The 27,391-nt window shown below is 41.9% G+C and overlaps 1 protein-coding gene across 1 annotated transcript; it reads left to right on the top strand.

The window, feature by feature from the left end:
* The first annotated feature begins 1,174 nt into the window (after nt 1–1,174).
* LOC120932813 lies at nt 1,175–21,479 on the top strand. Its single transcript, XM_040345550.1, has 11 exons — nt 1,175–1,290; nt 6,005–6,124; nt 6,477–6,674; nt 9,729–9,820; nt 10,398–10,508; nt 10,586–10,618; nt 12,494–12,602; nt 12,695–12,737; nt 15,134–15,259; nt 18,406–18,431; nt 19,402–21,479. The coding sequence occupies exons 1-11, from the start codon at nt 1,230–1,232 to the stop codon at nt 19,467–19,469; spliced, it is 987 nt and encodes a 328-aa protein (XP_040201484.1). The 5' UTR covers nt 1,175–1,229; the 3' UTR covers nt 19,470–21,479.
* Nucleotides 21,480–27,391: the final 5,912 nt, after the last annotated feature.

Genomic DNA, 27,391 nt, shown 5'->3' with positions numbered 1-27,391 from the left:
GCTTTGGGGTGTTGATTGGGACAAGGGTCTCTTCCTGACAACCCTGGCCGGTGATTGTCCGGGTAGAGGCCAAGATCTCCCCCCCTATGTGAATGGGTATTGGTACATTGTACCCATACCCATACCCATTCACCAAAAAAAGTGTCAAAAAGTAAAAACCATCAGCATGGGAACAAGGTGCTTTTGGGAGCACCCTCCCCATGTTGAGGGCAAGCGGCCTGGTATGGTTGAGGAGAGGGAGCGCTTGCTCGTCCCCTCCCTTTCCTGACCTGCCAGGATGCATGTTCGGATAAGGGTCTGATTTGGATTTTGAGGGGCAACCCACGCCATTTTTTTAAAACAAATTCCCCTTAAAATCGATGTCAGACCCTAAGGGTCTGGTATAGATATTGGGAGGGACCCCTCACTGTTTTTTTTTTATTTAGCATGGAGTTCCCCTTAAAATCTATACCAGACCCAAAGGGCCTGGTATAGGTTTTGGGAAGAACCCCATATAAAAAAAATGTTGAGGAGGAGGAGGGAGGGAGTGGGCTGTCATTTACCACTTTGTATACACCCACATGTATGACTCTATAGTCACATGGGCTGCTCACCATATAAACTCACTGAAAACTGTACAGAGTTGCCGCCACAGCTGCAAAATCCCTAGCTGAATCGGGGACATGGACAGAAGGGGGAGATAGAGAGCAGCAGGATCAACCAGAATTTTTGCAGAATACAGAAAACGAATCTCATAGTGACTGAGTGAGTATGAACAGCATGTAAAACACAATTTATTGATAGTTTTTTTATGATGTGGGTTTAGTGACACTGTAAGGTCTTTTGGCAGTTTTAGCCTTCTCTAGCAGGCCTATAATGGAAGTGTCCCTCTAATAACACTGGTTCTCCTTATTACACAGGGAATTATTCAGGGTCACCAACCTTTGTCTTTTTGATAGCTATGACAGTTGGTCGGCCGTGTTTTTTTTTATTCTAGTATGGATAATTATATAAGACCAGAATGTGATTTACCTTGAAAGAAACTTTGCCATACTAACATATCAGATTTGGGGGGAGTTGTCCTTTTCATTAAGGTTAATAATTACTTATACTCAACCAAGGTTGCTCAGCAGCTGGTCTTCACACAGTGTTTTCGTCGCCTCTCAGATTATCGGCTGCTCAGGATATATAAATCCCAGTGGAAGAGGACGGGCGCCGCACTCCAGCCATCACCTTGCCTACCTGCTAAAATGATGGGGTACATCCTTCTCCTTGCCCTCATTGGGCTCTGCAGCGCCCAGTCCCGGCTTGGTAAGATCAACTAACTTCTTCCCTTCCAGCAATTGGTTGCTTAATTCTTGAGTATTTGACAGGTGCAGATTTTTGTGCTTAACTGCAGCCAATTCATTTCAAATCAGCTAGCCAATCACTGAAACACACAAAAAAAGAATATGTCCATTCAGGGATAAGTGACAGGTTCTCTTGTAAAACCAACACCAACGCAGTCATGAACACTGCACTACTCCTCCATTTGGAGCATTTAGTAAATGCACAAGCCTTCCTATTATGGAGGAGCATGTGACCTCATCCTAACATGTAGCGCTTATGTCTGAGCAGTCAGTCACCAGGCCTAGAAACTGTTGCATGACAAGGAAGAGGCCGTTGACCCTGACACCAATCGACCTGAAGCTTACTCAGGGTTTGCATCTGGTAATCCAAAGGGAGTGCCTGGAAGGTTTATATCAGCGGGTGGGGAGTGATTCTTACCTTCTCCCCTTCTTAAATTTTATAAATAGCCTTGTCATAGTTATCCATAAAATGTATCATCCCCATTCATGCCCCACATTTGACATGCCCACCTTCTGGGCAGTCTCACCCAGATCACAACCACTTTCTGGGCGGTGCCGTCCCTGAATATGTTCAAATTACCCACTGGTGGCCATGGTCCCCTCAGTTATTATTTTTTTTTGAGTTTATGTTGAAGAGTTGATGCTATGATCCCAAAACACAGTCTGGGACTTGGCATCATTGGGACAGAGGACCGAGAAGTAGGACTGTCCCAGTAAATTTGGGGAAGTTAGTATCTATGCCTTGTCTTATAGAATAGCAGATGTTTGCCGCTAAGGTCAGTGGGTGACCTACCTATTGTCTATAGTGCTAGGACTGTGCATTGCTCCTTATTAGGGATGAGCTCTGGCGTGTTCGCACACTCCATGTGCAGAACCCACCAGGAAGTCAGCACGGCGCTGCGCTAATCACAAACAGTGAGACATTTCCTGATCTCTGTAGCCGAGCATCGGGACAATGTCTCCCTGCCTGTGATTAGCACAGCGCCGTGCCGACTTCCTGGTGGGCTCTGCACATGGAGTGTGCGAACACGCCGGAGCTCATCCCTACTCCTGAGGCCCTGTACACACGACCGATTCATCCGATGAGAACGGTCCGACGGACCGTTTTCATCGGTCCACCGCTTAAGTGGCCTGATGGTCTGATGTGTGTACACACCATCAGTTCAAAATCCGATCGGGTCAGAACGCGGTGTCGTAAAACACACGACAGCTGAAAAAAACGAAGTTCAATGCTTGGTCGGTTTGGACCAATGAAACTGAACTTAGGTCCGTTTTCATCGGTTTGGTCCGACGGTGTGTACGCGACCTTATGTGACTTCCATAACGAAATACTTAAATGATGATAAAGACATACTTGAAAGTCTTGAAAAAAGACACGTGTCTATTGAATTGAAGCAAAAGGCATGAAATTAAAAAACCTGCATCTTCAAGGCCCAGAACCCACAGCTGATCCAGAGGAAGGCAAAACAAACCCTTATAAAATGTATTTCCTAAGACAATTGGACATTCCCTGGATCAACAATCTCCGGTGTTATTACTTATTAATACCAATAGCCAGTGCATTTGAAAATAGGGATGAGGTTCGGGTTCTCCACCACCATTGATTTGTGTGGGTTCGAAATTCCTTGTTCTGACCAAATTTTGTGCATATTCGCCAAGCAGATTTTTTTTTTAAAACAATAATGCACTGCATGGCCTTTGAACTATGGCCAGTAGGCTAATGCCGCGTACACACGATCGGTCAAACCAATGAGAGCGGTCTGATGAACGTTTTTTCATCGGACCAAACCGATCGTGTGTGGGCCCCATCGGTTATTTATCCATAGGTTAAAAAAAAGCCAACTTGTTTTAAATTTAACCGATGGATTCCTAACCGATAGAAAAAAAAACGATCATTAGTAGGCACGATCATTGGTTAAAAATCCACGCATGCTCAGAATCAAGTCGACGCATGCTTGGAAGCATTATATTTCGTTCCGTCAGCACGTCGTTGTGTTTTACGTCACCGCGTTCTGACACGATCGTTTTTTTAACCGATGGTGTGTAGGCACGACTGACCATCAGTCAGCTTCATCGGTTAACCGATGAAAACGGTCCATCAGACCGTTCTCATCGGATGGACCGATCGTGTGTACGCAGCATTAAAAGGGCCAATAAGGTTTTTTTTTTTTGGGATAAACCATTCCCTCACTAAATAGGTGAGGTGCAGAGCAGCCATATTGTCAATTGATTAACTTCTTGTAAGGAAAGCTGACAAACTGAATTGGGCAAGTTCAGGGTCAGTTTGTAATTCTGATTGCTATCTCTTTGGGGCGATCAACACCTTTGCTGGCTTTTTATTTTTTATTTTTTTATTGGGTGCTTTATTGTCTTTCATTTTATTTTGTGGTTGATTTGAGGTCATTGGTTACTTTAAAGCTGTGGTCCTGTCCAAAGCAAACTTTTTTTTACTTTACTTTTTTAAGTCTTTACTTTAAAATTAATAGCCAGATTCAGATACAAGAGTGTATCTGTCGGTGGGCGTAACGTATCTCAGATTAGGGCGCAAGTTCCGTATTCAGAAAGAACTTGCGCCCTAAGTTACGGCGGCATAGCGTATGTAGTCCGGCGTAAGCCCGCCTAATTCAAATGTGGATGATGTGGGCGTGTTTTATTAAAATTTAGTGTGACCCCACGTATTTGACATTTTATACGAACGGCGCATGCATGCGCATTCGTCGGATAGAATGCCTAAGATACGTCGAACACTGCCTATGACGTGAACGTAACTTACGCACAGCCCTATTCGCGTACGGCTTACGCAAATGACGTAAAAAGATAGGCTTGTTCCGACGTCCATACCATGCATGGGCTGCGCCACTTAGGGAGCAGATTTATCTTTACGCCGGCATATCTCTTACGTAAACGGCGTAACTAATTGCGACGGGCGCACGTACGTTCGTGAATTGGCGTATCTTGCTCATTTGCATATTCAACGCGGAAAACAACGGAAGCGCCACCTAGCGGCCAGCGTAAATATGCACCCTAAGATACGACGGCGTAGGAGACTTACGCCACTCGTATCTTAGCCTAATTTAAACGTATCTTGTTTCCAGAATACGCTTAAATTTACGACGGTGTAGATTCAGAGTTACGACGGCGTATCTACTGATACGCCGCCGTAACTCTCTCTGAATCTAGCTATAAGATTTTGTTTCAGTGGTGGTATTTTAGGGGCTTCATTTTTATTTTTATTTTTTTTGAGGGTATATTCTTTTTTATGTTGGGTTATATTTTGTTGCTGCAACTTTTCTATTTAATAAATAATGTGTGCTTTTTTTCAGGGGTTTTCATTTCTTTTGTGAGTGTTTTTATTTTTTTTATTGTAGATAGGGCCTATCATAACTGCCATTTGTTCATAACACATTGCTGCACTATTTGAAAGGAAAAAAAAAACATTTGCAAGAAGAGAGTGCACATAAACCACCTCATATTTTATCAGCCACATTAAACACACCCTTTATCCCCATAACATCCCCTATCATATCCCTGATATTGGCCAATTTTACTCTGCCCTATGCAGTATCTTATATCTTGTAAAGTCCCAGCCTGTGCTCTTTGACTCGAAGGCTGCATTCACACCTAGGCGTATATACGCCTGAAGCGCGACGCCGCAGCCGCCCCTCATACGCTGGAGGGGTGATTTTACATGGTCGGCTATGGAGATGGTTCACATCTCCACGCCGAACGCCGGACGCCTGACGCCTGCCGCCTGAAAAAAGGTCCTGGACCTTTTTTTCAGGCGTCTTTCGGCGTTCGGCATAGGAGATGTGAACCATCTCCATAGAGGGGGTGAGGCTGCATTCACAATCGCGGCGTTTTGTCGCCGTGAATCGCGGTACAAAACGCCGCTATTTTCCGTCGCAATTCGCGGGACAAAACGCCGCGATTCAGTACGCCTAGGTGTGAATGCAGCCTAACACATTTGGGCCTAGCTTTGTTCATTAAAAATTTCCTGCTGCCAGACAATTTTACACTGCTGAGTCTTCGGCATACCTCCCAACTTTTTCATATGGGAATGAGGGACACCTATCAGCAAAAGTATGCAGGCATAGGAAACCTTGTCACGCCCCCTTAAAGGACAATTGTACTAAAAAAAAAGTGCTTTTTTTTACTACTACTATTCCTTTATATTTGGAATTTACAAATGCAGCAATTTTTTAAATCAGATGAAAAGTTTAGCTCTGGAAAACACTTTTTGAAAGATAAAAAGTACATTTTATATACAACTATATAGATCAGACCAAAATGAGGGACAAATGAGGCGGGCAGAGGGACATTGCTCCAAATCAGGGACAGTCCCTCAAAATCAGGGACAGTTGGGAGCTACGTCTTCTGTGGTCTCTTTATTCCTGTATTAAAACACCTACTGGTATTTTTTTGTCTGTAGTGCACTTTGGCCAATTCTTCCTCATCAAAAATGTCCAGCTGCTTGCCAGTTTTATAATGCAATGTCAACTGCAGTCCCTTATCTCTTAAAAGAAATTGGCTAGCGGCAGGACAGTTTTGCATCAGCGAGAACAGGGAGAGTCTCAACAAACTACTGGTCAATTTCTATCTGCCAATCAAATCAAGCCTATTACTGTTTTCTGAAAAAGTATGTATTGCTGATTATCCTACTTTTTTTTTTTTTATAGGCAGCTACAATTTGGATAGCACTGCGACAGTTTCTGGATTGTCCTCCGGGGCCTACATGGCCAATCAGTTTCACGTGGCACACTCAGGAAAGGTCACAGGAGCCGCTATCTTTGCAGGAGGTAATTATAACAGCCAACAGCTGGTGAGAGGCTGGTTGGTCTTCATGGTATGCCCAGATGTAACATATTTGAAGCAAAAGATCAGATTAGTGGAAGGAAGAAAGTCCTCCAACAGTGCAGAGTATTTCAGGAAAAGTGAGTTAGACAGCGGAGGGAAAAAGTCATCCAATAGTGCAGAGTATTTCAGGAGAGGAGAGTTAGAGGAAGAAGCAGAGTCCTCCAGCAGTGCAGTGTATTTCAGGAGAGGAGAGTTAGACAGAGGAAGCAGAAGAGTCCTCCAGCAGTGCAGAGAATTTCAGGAGATGAGAGATGGTAGAGAAGTCACAGGTTTGTCTGTTCTATGTACTTATAGGTCCCTATTATTGTGCGTTGGGAAACGCATTAACAGCCTCCACCACATGTATGAAAATCCCTTCTGCCATCGGTCTTCTTGCAATAAGAACGTATACACAAACCGCTGCAAACACAGGATTCATTGACCCATTGTCTAACCTGGGCCGTGGACGTGTCTTCATCTTTTCTGGAACAAAAGACAGTGTCCTCATACAAGGTGATTTTATTATTTATGTTCTTTGGTTTTATTTTATTTATTAGCTGAATACCCGGCGTTGCCCTGTCTTCCTATCTTAACCTTTTGGGGAGGAAAATCATAGTAATATAAATATACCCATCTTTTATATAAGAGTGTAGGTAAGGGTTAATTTAACTGTCATATATTTTTATTTGGCATATAAGTAATATGTGTACCAGGTACAGTATTATTGAAATATCTCCAGGCGTACAGAAGTTATGTGGGAACATACATTTCCCATTGATTTGCATGGGACTTTAAACAAAAACCCTGACCCTCACAAATGGGGGTAGTTAAAGCGGATGTGCCACTAAAACAATATATTAAAAGCTAGCAGCTACAAATACTGCAGCTGCTGACTTTTAATATAAGGACACTTACCTGTCCTGGAGTCCAGCGGTGATCGCAGCAGAGGATGAGCCGATCGCTCGTCACCCTGCTGCTCCCCCCTCCATCCACGGTGAGGGAACCAGGAAGTGAAGCGCTGCGGCTTCACTGCCCGGTTCCCTACGGCGCATGCGCGAGTCGCGCTGCGCCCGCCGATTGGCTCACACGCTGTGTGCTGGGAGCCGAGTGTTCCCAGCACACAACGGGCGACAGACGGGATGTGACGGAATGCCCGTCTTTCGCCCGTAGCGTGTGGCCGGAAGTGGGTGCAAATACCTGTCTTTAGACAGGTGTCTGCACCCCCCTCCCCCCTGAAAGGTGTCAAATGTGACACCGGAGGGGGGGAGGGTTCCGATCAGCGGGACTCCACTTTAGGGTGGAGGACCGCTTTAAGGGATAAATTAACTATCCTATAGTTTAAGTGGACATATAAGTAACATGTGACCAAGTGTTATCGAAATATCTACAGCCGTTTGGAAGTTATGAAGTAACATGTATTTCCCATAGAGTTGAATGGGACTTTAAAGGAAAACCCCGACCATGGCAAATGGGGGTGGGTAAGGGTTAAACCACCTATCCTATGTTTGTTTCTGACATATAAGTAACATGTGTGCCAAGTTTCATGTTAATATCTTTAGCCGTTTGGACGTGATGCTGGAACATGAAGTAACATGTATTTCCCATAGAGTTGAATGGGACTTTAAAGAAAAACCCCGCCCATGGCCAATGGGGGTGGGTAAGGGTTAAACCACCTATCCTATGTTTGTTGCTGACATATAAGTAACATGTGTGCCAAGTTTCATGTTAATATCTTTAGCCGTTTGGACGTGATGCTGGAACATACATACACACACACACGTTGAGTTTTATATATATAGATTTCTTTTGGTTTCATAGGCTCTTATGTTGTATTTTGTACAATTGTGATTTTAGCAGTTAAGAAATTGTGTTGCATAGTGGGCCCTAAAGGTGCCTCGTCTGTTATATGACAGCTCTTCACCCTCATAGCATTAAAGGAGCCACCAAAGTTCCTATGCTGGTAGCCACATTCCCATGTTCAATGTTGCAGCACTCATAAAGGTGAACCTAGCCGTTAAGGTCAAACATATACATTAGAAAGATCTGTGCCCATCATTGCAGTTTGACCTGTACCCACCAATACAGCCTCACCTGTGCCCATCATTGCAGCGTGACCTGTGCCCACCATTGCAGCCTCGTCTGTGCCCATCATTGCAGGTGTGACCTGTGCCCATCAATGCAGCCTCACTTGTGCCCACCATTGCAGCGTGACCTGTGCCCACCATTGCAGCGTGACCTGTGCCCAACATTGCAGCGTGACCTGTGCCCACCATTGCAGCGTGACCTGTGCCCACCATTGCAGAGTGACCTGTGCCCACCATTGCAGCGTCACATGTGCCCACCATTGCAGCCTCACATGTGCCCACCATTGCAGCCTCACCTATGTCCATGATTGCAGTGTGACCTGTGCAAAGGAAGAGAGAGGGCGGCCGGATCATAACAGGGGAAGAGAGCATGGAGGAAGAGAATTGCAGACCAGATGACAGAGCGGGGATAGCCCGCTGTAACAGCTTACATTAGAATTGCCGTCCACTTGACGTCACACACAGCCCGCCTCCTGACTCGATGCCTGTCACAGACAGAACACATCCCAGCATTAAACCGGCATTCTGTCTGTCACAGGCGTCGAATTAGTAGGCGGGGCTGTGTGTGACATCAAGCAGACAGCAATTCTAATGTAAGCTGTTACGGCAGGCTATCCCCGCTCTGTGATCGGGCCGGTGATCTGCCAATATGGTTCCTCCTATCGATATGGTTCCCCTCTTGACTGCGCAGGCGCAATCCGAGCCAACAGAAATCACCGAAACTGATCAGCTGTAGCAAGAGGTCCAGGGCGACATGGAATTTGCTGTAAGTGGCCAGTCGGCCTCACGTCCTCGCTTCGCTCGGACGGCTCGCTGCGCTCGCTCGGCCTCTTGGCTCTTTTTTTAACATCCTCCAATCCACAGGGATGTTAAGCAATGAACCTGGATGCCGCCCGAGGTTCGGAGATTTCCACAGGCTTCGTCTGCGCCGGCGTAGTCAAGCAGGGAACCATATCGATAGGGGAACTAGATCGTCAAGACACCAGCAATTCTCTTCTTCTGCGCTCTCTTCCCCCAGGGGCGATCGCTGGGAAAACGGCTCCCATTCAACCCCACCTGCCGGATCATTGGTTATGTCATTATGTTATTTCGGATACTTTAAACATTAATACGTCTCAAACTATCGCATCATGTCATCCAAATGAAACAAATGAAGACATATAAATTTGTTGCTTTTGTTATCATTTATTTTGGTTTTGTTGAAATGCGTTACTATTGTGATTCAGAGATTCCAATAGATCCAAATAAAAAAAAAAATCTGACTTTTGATTCGTAATAAAACAAATCGCACATGTCTAATCATTATCTATGTTGGTTTATTGAGTATGTAATAACAATGTTTTATATCATATTTAAATTCATATTGATACAGAAATAGGATATTGATTTGGTGTAAAGGTTGCATTTTTTGTTTTAAATTATGAGGTGTTGTATAATGTGAACTGTGTTCCAGGGCTGATTTTCTATTTTCTGTTGCTCACAGGGGTGGCCAAGAAGCTGCAGGAGTTCTACACAGGGTATATAAGCTCTGCATCTATAAAAACTGTATACAATGTGGCTGCTGAACACGGGATGGTGAGTCACACCTGATTACCTTATATTCCCAAGCTTCTCAGTCCAATTACCCATCTATAGGACATGCCCCCTGTTTTGTTAGGAGCAAAGACTGAGATGAATGGCTCAGTGTTCTCTGTACAGCACCATGGGATATTTCAGAGCTATAAAAACTGCTTGCTTTTATGCGGCCTTTGGGGCACTGTTTCATCCATTGATACCAACAATGGGGCATTATTTTCCTCCACTGAGACCAGCAATGGGGCACAATTCCTCCCAATTACGCCAATGATGCGGCACAATTCCTCCCATTGATACCAACAATAGGGCCTAATTACGCCAATGATAGGGCACAATTCCTCCCACTGATGTCGGGACCTTCTCTATTGCCAATGGCCAGGATCCGGCCCCCCTAAAGTCCAAAGGACAGTAAACTGGACCACTGTTTAGAATGTTTGACAACCCCTGCTCTAGGTGCTTTGAATTGAGGAGAGGACACATTATAGAAAGATATGGTTTGTTAATTTTTCATGTAAAAGGTTTACAGCCACTTTAAATTGGAACTTTTGAACTCTGAATATTTTTTTTTTCCCTCCAGCCTACCGACAGCTACGGAGGTACCTGTGGAATATTGAACGATGTCTATATCAATAACTGCAACTACAACGGTGCTTATGAAGCTCTAAATCACCTCTATGGTGGACTGCAGGTGAACTGAGAATTGTTTCCAGTAATTTTGAGGCCCATAACTGATTCTTAGACTGATGTCATCTCTCTTCCTTTCAGAAACCCAGCAGTAGTGCCGGACAGTCTGGACAGGTAAAGTTTGTGACATAGTTCTACATAAAGGTATTTTATAAGAACATGGAGGATAGCAGATTCTTAGGACCGTCGTTGCATAAAATATGGTATACTTATAACTTATGGAACTAAAGAGACCCTTTCACCTTGCTCACCCTCTAAACGATATATACTTATCTTCACAGTTGTCTGCTTTTCTTTTGTCCTTTGCTACAATCGCTGTAAAAGACCTGTCTTTGGCTGGTGTCGGACCTTAGTGGGAGCAATGATGTCACCTCTATGTGACAGTGCTTGGGTTTTATGTTTGGCCACTAGACCTGAGAAATGCGTCATGGGAGAATGTAACATGCTCCCCATATCCAGGAGCACCTGGTATTTTGTTTTGGCAGCCATGGATGGAGAAATATCGTAGGTCTGATGTATACAGTGAGTGTGAGATAGTCAGGGGGGGCTTTAAATTGACCTTTTTGACCTTGCGCTGAATGGGCAAGGTGATATGGGCTCTTTACTACCATTTTCATCGGTCCCAGTGCCAGTCACCCAGGTCAGGGATTTGGGAATCATCTTGGACGAGAGATTGACGCTACGACCGCAGGTAAACCAGGTGGTGAGTTCTTGTCACTTCCACTTGAAACTCCTGAGGTCGACTTTTCGCTTCATTGAAGAATCGCATAAGATCTCCATGGTCAATGCCATTATCGGAAGTCGATTAGATTATTGTAATGCTTTGTACCTGGGTTTACCTAATAACATCATGCACAAATTACAGCTTATTCAGAATGCCGCTGCGAGGCTACTCACGGGTGTTGGTCGTCGTGACCACATCACGCCATTGCTGAGAGCCCTGCATTGGCTACCCGTGAAGGAACAGGTTCTGTTTAAGACTGGATGCATGGTGCACAGGGCTACCCATGGCAAGGGGCCAGTGTACCTGCAGGAAAAATTCACCAAGTATGTGCCCAACCGTACCTTAAGGTCGGCTAATTTGGAAACTTTGGTGATTTGGTGATTCCTAAATTTCGTAAGAAAAAATGCGGAGGGAGGACGAGTGCGGTCCAGGGAGCACAGTTTTGGAACTCCCTGCCTCTAAAATTAAGGCTTGAGAATGATCTTTTTAAGTTCAGGAAGCTTTTAAAAACTGAGCTTTTCAGTCTAGCCTATGGAATTACATAGGTTTTTATAGTTCTTTGATCTGCTAACTATTTTAAATTTGATCTGTTCCGCTGCCTGTGTGTGTTTTTTTGGTTGTTGCTGTATTGTTGTTCTCGGCGCATCGAGGCCTACGGGTAACTGACTGCGTTTTGTACTTTTTTTGTACTTTTAAGAATTTTAATAAATAAATAATAAATAAATAATATCAGCCAGAAGCTCTGTATTCTGGGATTCAATTTTTTAAATGGCTGCAACCAGTGGTATGTTCTATGTCAGTGATGCTTGCTACAGTCTCCCCACCGTTAGAACACAATAGCATAGTGGGAGGATTCCCTCATCCACCTCAAATGCGTGGATGGGGAAATTGGGTCATTTGAATGCTGGTTGAACAAAAAAATTTATAAATGCAGCAATTTAGAATTTGGATGAAAGGTTTAGCATTGGGAAACACTTTTTAAAAGATAAAAAATGAATTTTATATACAACTATATAGATCAGACCAAAATGAGGGACAAATGAGGAGGAAAGAGGGACAGAAGGACATTGCTCCAAATCAGGGACAGTCCCTCGAAATCAGGGACAGTTGGGAGCTATGGTGATGGTATTATTTTTCTTTGATCCCAAAACTCCAGTGTCAGTGTGTGTTTGTGCTGAGACCTTCTGGGTCAATGTGTTACTTTTTTGAATGCCCCTTCTCCCTTCACAAAAAAATTCTAAGTGTATTATATCTCATATCTGCAGCTGATCCTGTTTGACCAATCCGAATTTTTCAACCTGGCCCCTGCTATCACTTATGGCATGGACTCAGCAGGATACATCTATGTCCCTTCAGCATGTGCAAGTGGAACAAGTAAGTGATTAGGGGCTTTTGTAGACACACCATAATGATGAACTGTCTACTCTATGGTTATAAAACATAACTTTTATTTAATTATATCTTAGGATGCAGGCTTCATATTGCATTCCATGGATGTCTCCAGGGCAGGTAATATCCTTCTGTCTGCTTTTGCATGTTAAAATAATGTATATGACCTGACTGTCCGACTTGCTCTATTTATTTGCAAAACATGTCAGAAGGAGGCAATAGATGAAGACGGGACTTCCTGAGTTTAGGCCAGGGGACATGAATGAATGAATGAATGAAAAATTTATATAGCGCGGCACATGCGAACTGAATCGCCTCTGGGCGCTGGTTGTTTGTGTCTCATGCCATCAGAAAAGCAGAGTCTTGATCTGCCTTCTGAACGACAGGTGATTTTGCTCCAACCGAATGCTGGTTGGTAAAGCATTCCAAAGCCTGGGGCCCTGGAAAGCAAACCTTCTTTCTCCTTTAGATTTGTATTTGGTTTTAGGAACCATGACCAATTTTTGGTCGGTGGAACGCAGAATGCGGTTGCAATTGTGCGGTTTGATCTTGTCGCATAGATATCTAGGAGCCTTCCCATGGATGCACTTATGTGTCAGGCAGAGTGCTTTGAATGCAATTCTGTCTTTCACTGGCAACCAGTGAAGGGATCTCAGTGAAGGTGAGATTGATTCCCAAGATTTTTTCCCAGTCACAAGTCTTGCGGCCGTATTCTGTACGACTTGAAGACGAGCGATTTGGTACTTGGGGAGCCCGAGGTAAAGGGCATTTGCATAGTCCAGTCTGGAATTCACAATTGTTCCCACCACGACTGCTACGTCTTCTTTGGGGATAAATGGAATGAGTCTGCGTAGTAGGCGCATCAAATGGTGGGCCCCGCTGACTACTGACCCTATTTGTGCGTCCATAGTCATGAAGGTGTCAAACGTGACTCCCAGACTTTTGACTTTGGAGCTAGGGGCGATGATTTGTCCCAGAATGGGCGATGGTGTCCAGTTTGTTGCTGGTAGTCTCTTTCGACTGGCATCGAAGATGAACAGTTCCGTTTTAGCGCTATTGAGTTTGAGATAACTCTTAGTCATCCAGTTTTCTATTGAAGAGAGACATTTCTCTAATCTGAGATGATGATCCTTTTTGTGGCAGATGCGAAAATACAATTGCGTGTCGTCTGCATAAGAGTGATAAAGTAGTTCTTGGCTACTGATAATATCAAAGAGAGGACGAAGATAGATATTAAACAGCACCGGTGATAGGGGGGACCCTTGGGGGACCCCGCAAGGCACCGTGCGTTTTTCTGACGTGAAAGATCCCAGTTTCACTGTTTGTGATCGGTTTCCGAGAAAAGAGGAGAACCATGGTAAAGCGTCTTCTGTGACTCCGGCGACTTCTGTGAGTCGTCTCAGTAGCAATTTATGGTCTACTGTGTCAAAGGCTGCGCTTAGGTCCAGCAGAACCAGGAGACACGATTCTCCTTCGTCTGCGGCCTCGAGTGCATCGTCCCATATTTTCAGTAAGGCCGTTTCTGTCCCGTGTCCGGGGCGGAACCCGGACTGAAATGGATCAAGTAGGTTGTGGGTATCCAGATGCTGTTGCAGCTGATTTACCACCACTTTCTCCATTATCATGTACTGCTCCATCTTCTGACCTTAGTTAATCTGTAAGGAAGGGATCTTTTCATCTGAGTCCTCAGCTACACCCACTAGCCAGGGTCATACTCTCCCTATTGGGTTTTTTATTCATGGATCAATATGGAGATTGCAGCAGAAAGATTGCAACTCAAAGAAGCAGAGCCAGGGTCTCACCAATGGAGTTCCTAGAAGACAAAAAAAGGCCAGTAAGTGATTAAATTCAACTGCATCTGTCCATAAACAGAATATTGGTATAAAGTGGACTGACACTTTTGGGACGTGTAGTAGTATAACAGCTGGAGTGCCATCGTTTGGAGATCTCTGCTTTAAACCAAGGAAGCCAATACAAATTGTTGTTATTTGGGCTGAGTAATGTGTAAATGTCATAATCTTTACTGATGTAATAATAAAAGTATCTTGCAAATTGGCAATATATTGACTAATATCTAATATATCCTATTTAATAATATATATAAAAAAAAAATTGAAAAAAAATAAATAATAGTAATTTTTTACTTTTCACAAGTTTGTTTGTTTTACTTTTTAATGTATATTTATGTTAGTGTTCTCATTAATTGGGTTACAATTAGTTATTTGTAGCTACCTTAGTGGTACTATATTGTACGTATTGTATATTTTTGGACTGGTTAAAACAACGCCAATGTCCAAGCTATGCATCTCTTTATTGAGAGGAAGAAAGAAAGAAGTGATTGGGTGTGTGCTGCTTTTGTTCATTGGTGGAGGTTCAAGATACATAGCAGCTTGTAAAAGCACATCTGAGTACAGGAATGTCTCTCCATCCATCGCAGTTAGGAAGGCATCTACATGTCTATAGCTTCACACTCTTTCCCACAATCATTACAATTATTTGACAACCTTGTATTACAGAGAGAAGGTTGGTGATACGTTTGCCAGATATGCCGGTTACAACCAAGTCGCTGATCTGAATAATTTCATCATCCTCTATCCTCAAGCCAGGACCATTTTGACCAACCCTAACGGATGCTGGGACTGGTAAGTGCTCAGATTTTTTACGCTGCATTTTGCTGAGTTATCTTTGTTTTTATAAACTGTATAAACTCCAGCCAAAACAATAATTTAGCAGGAGATTTTGAAATTCTGTTGGGCTCCTATTCCTGGCGGTGTCACTTTTGAGATTTCCCCTCATTTCCTGTTCTGTTTGACATCCATCACCTGTCACACCCTGGTGTCACTGGAGCAGGAATTTAGGGTAAACCTCCCAATGGGGAAACAGGTAGTAATTCAAACTCAGTAGAAGTTCTATCCCACACCCATCCCAGTCTGAGCTGAAATTTTACCTGCCTTGTTTATGCAAGCATTGGGCCGGGCAGTTAGTCTTCATATTCTTGCCTAAAAGGCATATCTCATGATCATTGGTTCAGGTTCTAGTGACTGAAAGTTATGACAGCAGTATGCTAGGTGTTGAAAAAAAACGCAAAATGGCACATAATTGTGAAGTGGGATGAAAATCATAAATGGTTTTCTAAATTTTTTGCAAATTAATATGTGAAAAGTGTGGCGTGTAGTTTGTTTTCAGCCCCCCCTAAGTCAATACATTGTAGAACCACCTTTTGTTGCAATTACAGCTACAAATATTTTTGGGTAAGTCTCTACCAGCTTTGCACATCTATAGAGTGACATTTTTACCACATTCTTCTTTGCAAAATAGCTCAAGCTCTGTCAGATTGGATGCAGAACATCTGTGAAAAGCCATTTTCAAGACTTGCCACTGATTCTCAATCAGATTTAGGTCTGGACTTTGACTGGGCCATTCTTATACATGAATATGCTTTGATCTAAACCATTCCATTGTAGCTCTGGCTGTATGTTTAGGGTCGTTGTCCCGCTGGCAGGTGAAATTCCACCCCAGTCTCAAATCTTTTGTGGACTCTAATGCCGCGTACACACAACCGTTTTTCGGGTTGTAAAAAATGACGTTTTTTTAAATGTTATTAAAAACGATCGTGTGTGTGTGTGTGGCATAACAGGTTTTCTTTTACAATTGGCCTGTATTTGGCTCTATCCATCTTGCCATCAAGTCTGATGAGCTTTCCTGTCCCTGCTGAAGAAAAGCATCCCCACAACATGATGCTGTCACCACCATATTTCACAGTGGGGATGGGGTGTTCAGGGTGGTGTTCAGTGTTTTCCACCACACATAGCATTTTGCTTTTAGAACAGAAAGTTGAGGTCAGGAGACTGAGATGGGAACTCCAGAACTTTCACTTTATTTTGTTGTAGCCAATGACGGGTCGACTTGGCCTTGTGTTTTAGATCATTGTCATGTTGGAATGTCCAAGTACATCCCATGAGCAACTTCCTGGCTGATGAATGCAACCGTTCCTCCAGTATTTTTTGATAACATACTGCATTTATCTGGCCATCAATTTTGACCAAATTTACTGTGCCTTTGTAGCTCACACATCCCCAAAATATCAGCGATCCACCTCCATGCTCAATTTTGGTCTCATCAATCCAAATGACTTTGTGCCGGAAGGTTTGAGGCTTGTCTATGTGCTGTTTGGCATATTGTAAATATATACTTTGTGGCATTTGCGTAGTGATGGCGTCTCGACATGCAGCCTATCTTTCTTCAAATGCCTCCTTATTGTGTATCAGGCACACCACATTATTTCAGAGAGTCCTGTATTTCACCTGAGGTTATTTGTGGGTTTTTCTTTGTGTCCTGAACAATTTTCCTGGCAGTTGTGGCTGAAACGTTAGTTGGTCTACCTGACCGTGGTTTGGTTTCATCAGAACCCCTCATTTTCCACTTCTTGGTTAGAGATTAAACACTGCTGATTGGCACTCTCAATTCCTTGGATATCTTTTTATATCCCTTTCCTGTTTTATACAGTTCAACTACTTTTTCCCATAGATCCTTTGACAATTCTTTTGCTTTCCCCATGACTCAGAATCCAGAAACGTAAGTGCACCACTGGATGAAAGATACAAGGGTCTGTCAGGAGTCCAGAAACTCATTGACCTTATATACACACACACTAATTACAAGCAAACATATCACAAGTGAGGATGGTTACCTTTAATATCCATTCAAACCCCTTCGTGTCAACTTGTGTGCTTGTTATCAGGCCAAAATAACCAGGGTATGTAAACTTTTGATCAGGGTCATTTGGATAGTTTCTGTTGTGATTATGATTTAAAAAGAGTAAACACAGTTGATTGATAATAAATGGTTTCAGCCAAACACTAACTATGAGTAAAATAAATGTTTTTGTTTTATCATTCATATTCTCTGACAAATTGCCAAGAAATCATAAATTCTGCCAGGGTATGTAAACTTATGAGCACAACTGTATCTGCTTTTAAAATGAAGGCACAATTTAGAGTCATTACCAGTCATGCTGTGGAAAATGTTACATTTACATGAAGTTTATATGGAGGCCCTTATAACCCCATCCTCTCTTGCTAATGCTAATGCTTACTGATAAAATGAGGCCTAATTAAAGTCCCAACAATTTCTAAAAAGTAGACCTAAACTGAGAGATTAAGCCCAATTCCAATTGCATCTGAGATTAAAGGGATTGTAAAGGAAAACATTTTTTTCCCTAAATAGCTTCCTTTACCTTAGTGCAGTCCTCCTTTATTTACCCCATCCTTCGATTTTTCTTTTAAATGTCCTTATTTCTTCTGAGAAATCCTCACTTCCTGTTCTTCGGTCTGTAACTCCACACAGTAATGCAAGGCTTTCTTCCTGGTGTGGAGAAAGCCTCTTGAGGGGGCGAGCAGGAGTGTCAGGACGCCCACTAACACACAGCTCCTTTCTCTATCTGCAAAGTAGAGAGTGTCCTGACTTGCCTGTTCGCCCCTTCCCCCCTCAAGAGGCTTTCTCCACACCAGGGAGAAAGCCTTGCATTACGTTGTGTAGTTTACAGACAGAGGAACAGGAAGTAAGCATTTCTCAGAAGAAATAAGGACATTTAAAAGCAAAATCAAAGGATGAGGTAAGTGAAGGAGGACTGCACTAAGGTAAAGGAAGCTATTTAGGGGGAAAAAATGTTTTCCTTTACAACCCCTTTAAGTTTTTCAGCATAGAAAGACTTTTGAAACAGCAGTTTAGCATTGTTATCTTATCTTTATATATTATTATTAATTCTTAATACTCTGATTTCTTCCAGGTGGGGATACACAGGCATTGCCTATGGTAAGTACACCTTCGAACTTGTTGAAAACAAGGGGTGTAGCTAATTTGCATACTCGACGCGGAAATCGACGGAAACGCCACCTAGCGGCCACCGAAAGAATGCACCTGAGATCCGACGGCGTACTAAGACGTACGCCTGTCGGATCCATCCGAGATGCCGTCGTATCTTGTTTTATGGATACAAAACAAAAAAACGACGCGCAAAATTTGAAATTACGCGGTGTATCAAGAGATACGCCGGCGTAATTCTTTTGTGGATCTGCCCCACTGTATGTAAAGAGGCAGAGGCTTGTATTATTTACAAAGAAAGAGAGAGGAGCTTGTATTGTAACTATTGTTACCACTGCTACAGTGCCAAACTGATCCTGCAGTTTAATTCATAAATTTCAATTTCAAAACTGTATAAATTCAACTGAGCAGGGAAAATAGAAAAGAAAACTGAGCAATTTAAAATGGTAAACCAGTAAATGAGAGTAGTAAACTCCAACAACTCCCAAGCCCCTCTGTTTGTTGGTAAGACTGTCTATTACTTTAAAGGCCAAACTCAACTTTTTACAGGAAAATATATTTTGTAATTTTTGTCAAATGCTCAGAATCCCATATGCAAATCACTTGTTTTTATCTTCTAATTAATTGCTGCAAACCAGCTGGAAGTAGACTTTCAGAGGGAGTGGCTGTGATGAAGGGTTGAATGGTGATGGACTGGAGGAGGAGTTACTTATGTGGGCTATTGGAGGGCTAAGGTGGCGCTGTGACCCAGAGTCTGCAGAACTGCAGGCTCTAAAAAATTCCTGCATTGTACTTATGCTATGAAACTTATTTCATGGGAAAGCTGGATAAAACATAAAAATGATTGCATTGCTTTTTAAATATTGTGGTAGATAAAAAAGGTTTTACATGTTTCCTCCATGTATTTGCCAGTTTACTTGGGACTGTCCTTTAACTTACCCATTTGAATTTTCCTTTGCAGCTACCAATGATAGCTTCCAGATAACTGGAGTGGATAGGATGATGCGGAGGACTCAGGGACTGTATTAAACACTTTGTTGATTTCATCTCTGGACATTGATTGCCCTGCTGATTCACACCAGTTATAAAAAGAATGATAATATGACTATGTACAGCATGTAAAATCTACCTAGGACTATGTACAATATTCTAGTAATTTCCACCCAAACCATAATTTTTAGGGTTAAAAAACATAAACAAACACTGATACCTGGAAATGAATGATAAAATACAGTTCTGTTTCCTAACCGTCTCCATTGAAAAACGGACTTGTAAAGGCAATTGACAGATGTGTGGTAGCGATGGACCCGTAGGAATGAGAATTGGTTTTATTGTTCAAAAGAAGATGTGTTCTTCTTAGAGGAGTTGGGGATACGCAGGCATTGCCAATGTGAAAGTGCAGGGCTTTGGTCTGATTCAGGTCCTAGGCTGCTGCATCTCTGATCACAAAAGAAGAAATGCTCATCTAAACATCAAATCATAGATGTGGTTTGGGGAGCATCTAACTAAAATTTGTAATTTTGCTTAGAAATTGTGTACAATATTTATTGAACAAGAACATCAGATGCAACTAATGCATTTCAGAGAAGGGCCTAACCCTTCTTCAAGGCTTATATATCGATTTGGTATTTGATCAAGTTGGGTTTTACTGTGAAGTCTAGATTTTGTGACATCTTTGTTCAAAAAATATTATAAATTAATTTCCAAATGAGATAACCATTTTTAATGTCATCAAACACATATTTTCAGTTTGTGAAGGCAATGTGATTGTCTGCATTTTCTGCCAATTAATGTACTATAAAGATGTGGGTGTGTCAACAGCTGGAGACAGTTGTCAAAGATGGCCAAAGCTTGAATGTCCAAGACCATATTTATGATGTGTAAAAAAGGGGGTTTATAGATAATGTTTTAGAATATATAACATATTATTTTAATTTTGCATAGATCAATTTAAAAAACAAAATGTAATGTAAAACTTTAACCATATGCAGATAACAATTATCTAAAAATCCAAGACATTTCATCCATTTCATGCAGTAGCTATTGCATTATAATGCACTTTGTTATTCAAACCTAAATCAAGGAGCTCCAGTCATCTATGCATTTCAAAGAATATGTCTGCCTTATCTGGACTCTGGTGTCGCTTTTAATTTTAACAAACTTGTCTTTAGTAATTCAATGTCCAGTTGAATAACAATCAAATTATACAGCAAGTACATACAGCCACATTAATAATATGTAAATGTAATGGATCAAATATCTTGGGTTTTTAGATATTTGTTACTTGTATATGGAAAATGTTTTACTGCACCGTTAAAAAATAAATAAAAAATCTATATACAAATAAAATTAAATATTTTTATATATGTTATGTTTTCTAAGATTCTTATATGACATAGTCTGACATAGCGGCCCCCTTTTTGTTATACATTGTGAATATAATTTTGGACAATTAGTGTGGAGGTCAGGGCTGTCATTTTCTCCACTACAAGCTAATATTACAAGATGTGAATGTGTGGTAGAAACCACATTATACAACTGGACAATGGATTGAAATGTTCTTGTTGCTTATGTACATATCATTTAAGGAGACCTGTTACATACCATTTAAAGCTATTCAAACTAACTTTAAAAACTTGAAATCAGAGGTATTTTCATGAACCCTTATTCATTATCCTGAATGCCCTAAAACCTCTGAACTCAGATGCTCAAAATTCAAATGCCTTCTCCCAGTTCTGAATTTGGGGCTCAGTCAATTCCCCCAGTCTAGTCAACACTCCCAATTCCCCCAGTCCAATGCAACAAGTTTTATCAACCTATAGACAGTTTGTCAGAGGTTTGACTTCAGAGATGAACGCCTATGTCTGCATACTGAGTTCTGAACGTTTAGAGGTTTTTGGGGGTGATTAGGAAAACAAAGGTTTATGTAGGAAGTTCTCAGGGCCCGTTACAAAAATTGTCTTGGGAAAAATACTTGTATAGATCAACTGCAAAATTGCTTTGCAATAACTTTAATAAATATAGATAAAAATAGTATTATCCATGAGTCTTTGCTTTTTTCTTTAAAAAACTTAAGTATATTAAGAGGTCACAGCTCCTTGCGGTTTGGTTTTCCTTTAAAATAAGGTAAAATACCCAGTACATACTGTACAGGTACGAGGAAGCATGTTTGCTTCCTTCTTCTTCCCAAAACGCACTTAATGGCCAAGTGTAAATATGTGTTATTGGGGGGATTTTCTTCAGCCCTGCATTTTACTAAATGCTGGGAAACTTTTCAAAAACACGGAGAAAATTGTCCTATATCATTGTAGCGCCCTCCTAGGTAGGTGCTAGAGTGAGTGTATATCGTTTTTGGTTTCTCTGCTTAACCACTTCAATGCAGGGCACTTATACGTCCCCTCCTGTCCAGACCAATTTTCAGTGCTCTCACATTTTGAATGTCATGCAACACTGTACCCAAACAACATTTTTATCCTTTTTTTCACACAAATAGAGATTTATTTTGGTGGTATTTAATCACCACTGGGTTTTTTATTTTTTGTGACATAAGTGAAAAAAGAGCAAAAATTTTGAAAAAACAACAACTTTTTTTTAGTTTTTATGATATAATTTAGCAAATAAGTAATTTTTGTTCATACATTTGGGCCAAAATCTATACTGCTACATATCTTTGGTAAAAATAACCCAAATAAGTGTATATTATTTGGTCTATGTGAAAGTTATAGGGTCTACAAGCAATGGTGCAAATCATTGAAAATTGATCACACCTCATTTCTTAAAGCCCTAAAATGTCAGGAAAGCACAACAAACTAAACAAATTACCCATTTTTAAAAAGTAGCCAGTCCAAGGTATTTAGTAAGAGGCATGGTGAGTTTTTTGAAGTTGTAATTTTTTCCCACAATTCTTGGGAATATGTTTTTTTTTTACACAAAATTGTCATAATAACAAGTTATTTCTCACACACAGCATACGTATACTTCAAATTACACCCCAAAATACATTCTTCTGCACCTCCCGAGTATGGCGATACCACATATGTGTGAATTCTTCACAGTCTGGCCACACAGAAAGGTCCATCATGCAGGGAACCCCATCAGGGGTTCTAGGAGCATAAATTACATATCTAATTTCCTAATTTCCCAACGACCTGTTACACTTTTGAATGCCCTGGAGCACTAGGACAATGAAATTACCCACAAAATGACCCCATTTTGGAAAGCAAACACCCCAACATATATTCTATGAGTCTTTTGAATCAGTTCATTGTTTTCCACAAGTCTTCGGAAAACGTGGAAAGAAAATGAAAACGTATTTATTTATTTTTTTACACTAAGTGGTCAAATTATAAGATATTTCTAACACATAGCATGTATATAGCAAAAATTACACCACAAAATACATTGTATTTTTGGTGTAGTGTCTCCCTACATTGTAATGCGCTGCACAAACTGTTGGCGCTATATAAATCCTATATAATAATAATAATAATAATAATAATAATAATAATAATAATGTATATAGCAAAAATGACACCCCAAAATACATTCTGCTACTTTTCTTGAGTATGGCGATACCACGTGTGAGACTTTTACACAGCCTGGCCACATACAGAGGTCCAACATGCAGGGAGCACCGTCAGGCGTTCTAAGAGCATAAATTACACATAAAGTTTCCTAATGACCTATTACACTTTTGAGGGCCCTTGAGCACCAGGACAATCGAGTTACCCACAATATGACCTATGTGATATGAAAAGCAAATCCAGTAAAGTATATTCTATCAGGCATAATGAGTCTTTCGAATTATTAATTTTTTTCCACAAGTCTTCAGAAAACGTGGAAAGAAAATTAAAACCTATATTTTTTTTACACAAATTGGTCATTTTATAAGATATTTCTAACACATAGCATGTATATAGCAAAAATTACACCCCAAAATACATTCTGCTACTCGTCCTGAGTATACTGATACCACGTGTGAGACTTTTACACAGCCTGGTCACATAGAGAGGTCCAACATTGAAGTAGTACCTTCACGCGTTCTAGGAGCATAAATTACACATCTAATTTCATTCCTACCTATCACACTTTGGAATTACCCAAAAAATGACCCCATTTTGGAAAGCAAACACCCCAATGTATATTCTATAAGGCTTTGGCTGCAGATAGGTACTCGGTTACTCTGAAGGGTGGTGAAAGGTCCACAAGCACGCTGATGGGCGGTAACAGATACTCTAATGGGTGGTAATGGGTACTCTGATGGGTGGTGATGGGTACTCTGAAGGGTGGTGATGGGTACTCTGAAGGGTGGTGACAGGTACTCAGATAGACTGTGACATGTACTCAGATGGAATGTGACAGGTACCCGGGTACTCAGATGGACTGTGACAGGTACTCAGATGGCTGGTGACAGGTACTTGGGTACTCAAATGGGCTTGTGACAGGTCCTCGGTACTCAGATGGGTTGTGACAGGTACTTTAATGGGCTGTGACGGGTACTTAGATGGGCTATGACAGGTACTTTGATGGGCTGTGACAGGTACTTTGATGGGCTGTGACAGGTACTCAGATAAGCTGTGACGGGTACTTTGATGGGCTGTGACAGGTACTTTGATGGGCTGTGGTGAGTGGTGAGGAGGAGAAATCGGTTACAGCTCGTTACCGCGGATTGTTGACATTCTATGACCGGCTGTGATTGGACACAGCTGGTCATATGTTAACGAGCCAATTTCATTGACAAGCCTCGTCCCCAATCGCCGCTCTGCGTGCCCCTCGAGGCCTGCACGAGCACCGTGGACAGTGCACGTGGACAGTGCATGTGACCGGCTGTGATTGGACACAGCCGGTCACCTGGTAAAGAGACATTTTTTATTGGCTCTTTACACGGATCTGGCATAGGCTGTGTTCGAGGGACATGCCTCATCCCCAATCGCCACGGGCCCCCGGGGGCCTGCAGGAGCGTCAAAAATGAGACGACCTCATATGATGTCCACCCAGGATGGGATCGTGTCATTTTACTATGACTGGTATGGACAGAGAGACAGCTAGGCACATGTATGTGCTGTCTGCTTAACAGGGAGCTGTGATTGTTTAGTGAAGTCTGCACAGTGTGCTCTGGTGCTGCTCTTGTCTTGCTGTCTTGATGTTTCACACTGATCCAATAACTATAGAGTATATTGGAGAGTGTGTGGAAACCTGGTAAATGAGGGTATAGATGTCTGTACAGCCCTGGCCAATTAGAAAGGGATGTGCCCCAAGGCATGTTGGGTACCTGTATGTATAACTGAAGAGCACATGGGCTCTTGATCTTCCTCTACTGAGAGAGGTCCAGGTGGTAGGTGGCTTCTGCCTCTCAGGTGGGCGACCTAAGGGGCTTAAACACTAAAGTTGAAACCCATGGTTCTGTTGCAAGCTGGCTGAGAAAGGATGTCCATGAATACTGTCTGGTATCATTGAGGAAAGTGACCTGTAGCCAGGGCCTTGTGAGTACTAACCCCTAAAAGGGATCCTAAAGACTGTTGTTGCTAGAAGTCAGCATACTGGGTGTAAGCTAAAGGGGACACTGGCTTGTGTCTTGAAGAAGCAAAGCCCACTAAATTCCTTCTGCTACAACGGGACTTGCTTTATTTTGAACAGCTTGCTGCATAGTTCTAGTGACAGTCTGCTACACAGTTCTATTAAGAATTTATCCTCGATTGTGAATAGTTAATTTGGAGTATCCTACTAATTCCCTTCTATCCAAGTCCTCCAAATAAAACAGTAAAAATACCCTGTAACTGGCTGTGGATTAATCAGTGGGAGACCGAGGTACAAAAATTCAAGCGGCTCCTACATCATCATAAGTCTCGGGGTGTGGTACCTCAGCAATCTGTTTGCCACCATTCTGTAGCCCGAATTGCATATTTTCTCCTAAAAAAACAAATGTACTGAATGGCTTGATGGATAGAATGAAGACCACAAAAATGTAATCTGGAACTCAGTTTCTTTAAATGGCCTCCTTTAGCACCACAAAACAACATAAACTTTTTAGCTGTGTTTTTAATAATCATTTCTTGCCTCTGAACAAAGGCTGAAGTTAATTATCAGTGACATGTTTTCAGATCAGAATGGTACGATGAGTAGTAGTATGACTCTTTAGGGCAAAGTGTATGTAAACCTAAAACTGAACTTCAATTATTTGCTCCCATTTTTGGTTTGTTTACTATACAATTTAAAGTGTTCTGTTATATCTGTTTAATAAGTGCAAAAAATACCAGTTGATCCTGTCAGAATTCTTGTGAGCTAAGTCAGGTTTGCGGTTTCGAGTCCAATAGACATCACTCAGGTTGTTGGTGGAACGCATGCAAACAGCAGCTTTTCCTATTGCAATATCTTGCCAACATATGCCTGTTTTTACTCTGCATTTTGTAAGTATTCATTTTATTTGCGCAATAAAGATATTGCCAAACAGTACTTCACTATAGTTCTTCTTTTTTATCTAATTTTGGGCACTATTATCCATGGATGATTATTATGAGCATGGGAGATCTGCTTTGTGAATCAATGTAATTCTGCCATTCCTGGCCAACATTTTAAGCCTGAAACAACCCCTAGACTGGAAAGCTAAAGGTCCATTCCATCCGGTGAGTGGGAACACAGGAGGGGTGTTGCGCACCTTGAATTTTGGAGCACTTTGCACTTTATGGATCGGAGCACATCGTTCACTAATATATGTACATTCACTTATTTTTTTTTTAATCCAACAAAAAAGTTTTTATTGATGAAAAGGTTGTATACAGCTTATGACATCTATACATTGTACAGCAAAACCAGAAAGACAGCCATCAAAAACAGACAAAGCATGGCATTAAGATTACTAGAACAGCTTCACCCCCTCCATAATACGCAGTTTCCCATACTATGGCACTCATCCCGCATTCAATCCCAACAGTCTGCCCATGACCAGATCCACCGGTGAAAGTCCCAGCGTATCCAGCCACGGAGCCCAAAGATTCTCATATTTCCGAGTACTGCCTCTGTGTTGATAAATAAGCTTCTCCATGCGTAGCATGTCACCTATCTTAGCAATCCATTCCCTTGAAGTCAGAGGATTCTCAGATTTCCAGTAGAACATAATTAACTTCCTAGCCTGGAACAACACCCTTTGCACAGCCTCCCTTGTGTACACCTCCTCCACATACTCCTCCAATACGCCCAATAAACAGACTCTGGGGTCCACAGGTATAGATACCCCAAATACAGAATTGACAGTACTTACTACCTCAGCCCAATATTTGTGCAGTTTGGGGCATCTCCACAGGAGATGTATGAGATGACCATGGTCACGCTTGCACCTAGTGCACGTATCATCAGTTTGCATCCCCATCAGTTGCAATCTATGCGGCGTATAGTATACCCGGAAAATGATGTATAACTGAGTAAGTCGCTGAGCCACATTCAATATGACCTGAAATATCTCCTCCCACTGTTCTCCATCCAGTTGGCCCACGTCCCTCTCCCATGTTTCCACTCACCGTGACTGGATGCTGCCCCAAGAAGTAGTGCAATAGGATGGCGTAACATTGAGAGATAAATCCCTGCGAGGACACAGCATCACCCAGGAGACTGAACACTGGAGTTGGTGACAAATGCCACTCAGAAGACCTACTTTGAGCCCTTACTGCGTGTTTAAGCTGCAGATACTGGAAGAGCATTGAGGATGGGAGCCCATAATCCGCCCGCAAATCTGCAAACGGCCTGAGTCTCCCATGTCTAAATACATGCTTAATATGTGTGATCCCATATATTTTCCACCCAGCCCCTATCTGTAATTTGGCCAGTTCTGTGTAAGTATCATTAAGCCATAGGGGGCTGTAGTCAGTATATCCATCAGCTTGTTGAATATATTTGCATTTATTCCACACTTTTTGTATGAGATTATACGTAGGGTACTTCTTATTTGGTTTGGCGAA

The sequence above is a fragment of the Rana temporaria genome, chromosome 3, assembly GCF_905171775.1.
Source record: "Rana temporaria chromosome 3, aRanTem1.1, whole genome shotgun sequence".
NCBI classification, from domain to species: domain Eukaryota; kingdom Metazoa; phylum Chordata; class Amphibia; order Anura; family Ranidae; genus Rana; species Rana temporaria.
The sequence above is the reverse complement of the archived record's forward strand: the minus strand, read 5'-3'. Positions and strand labels throughout refer to the sequence as shown.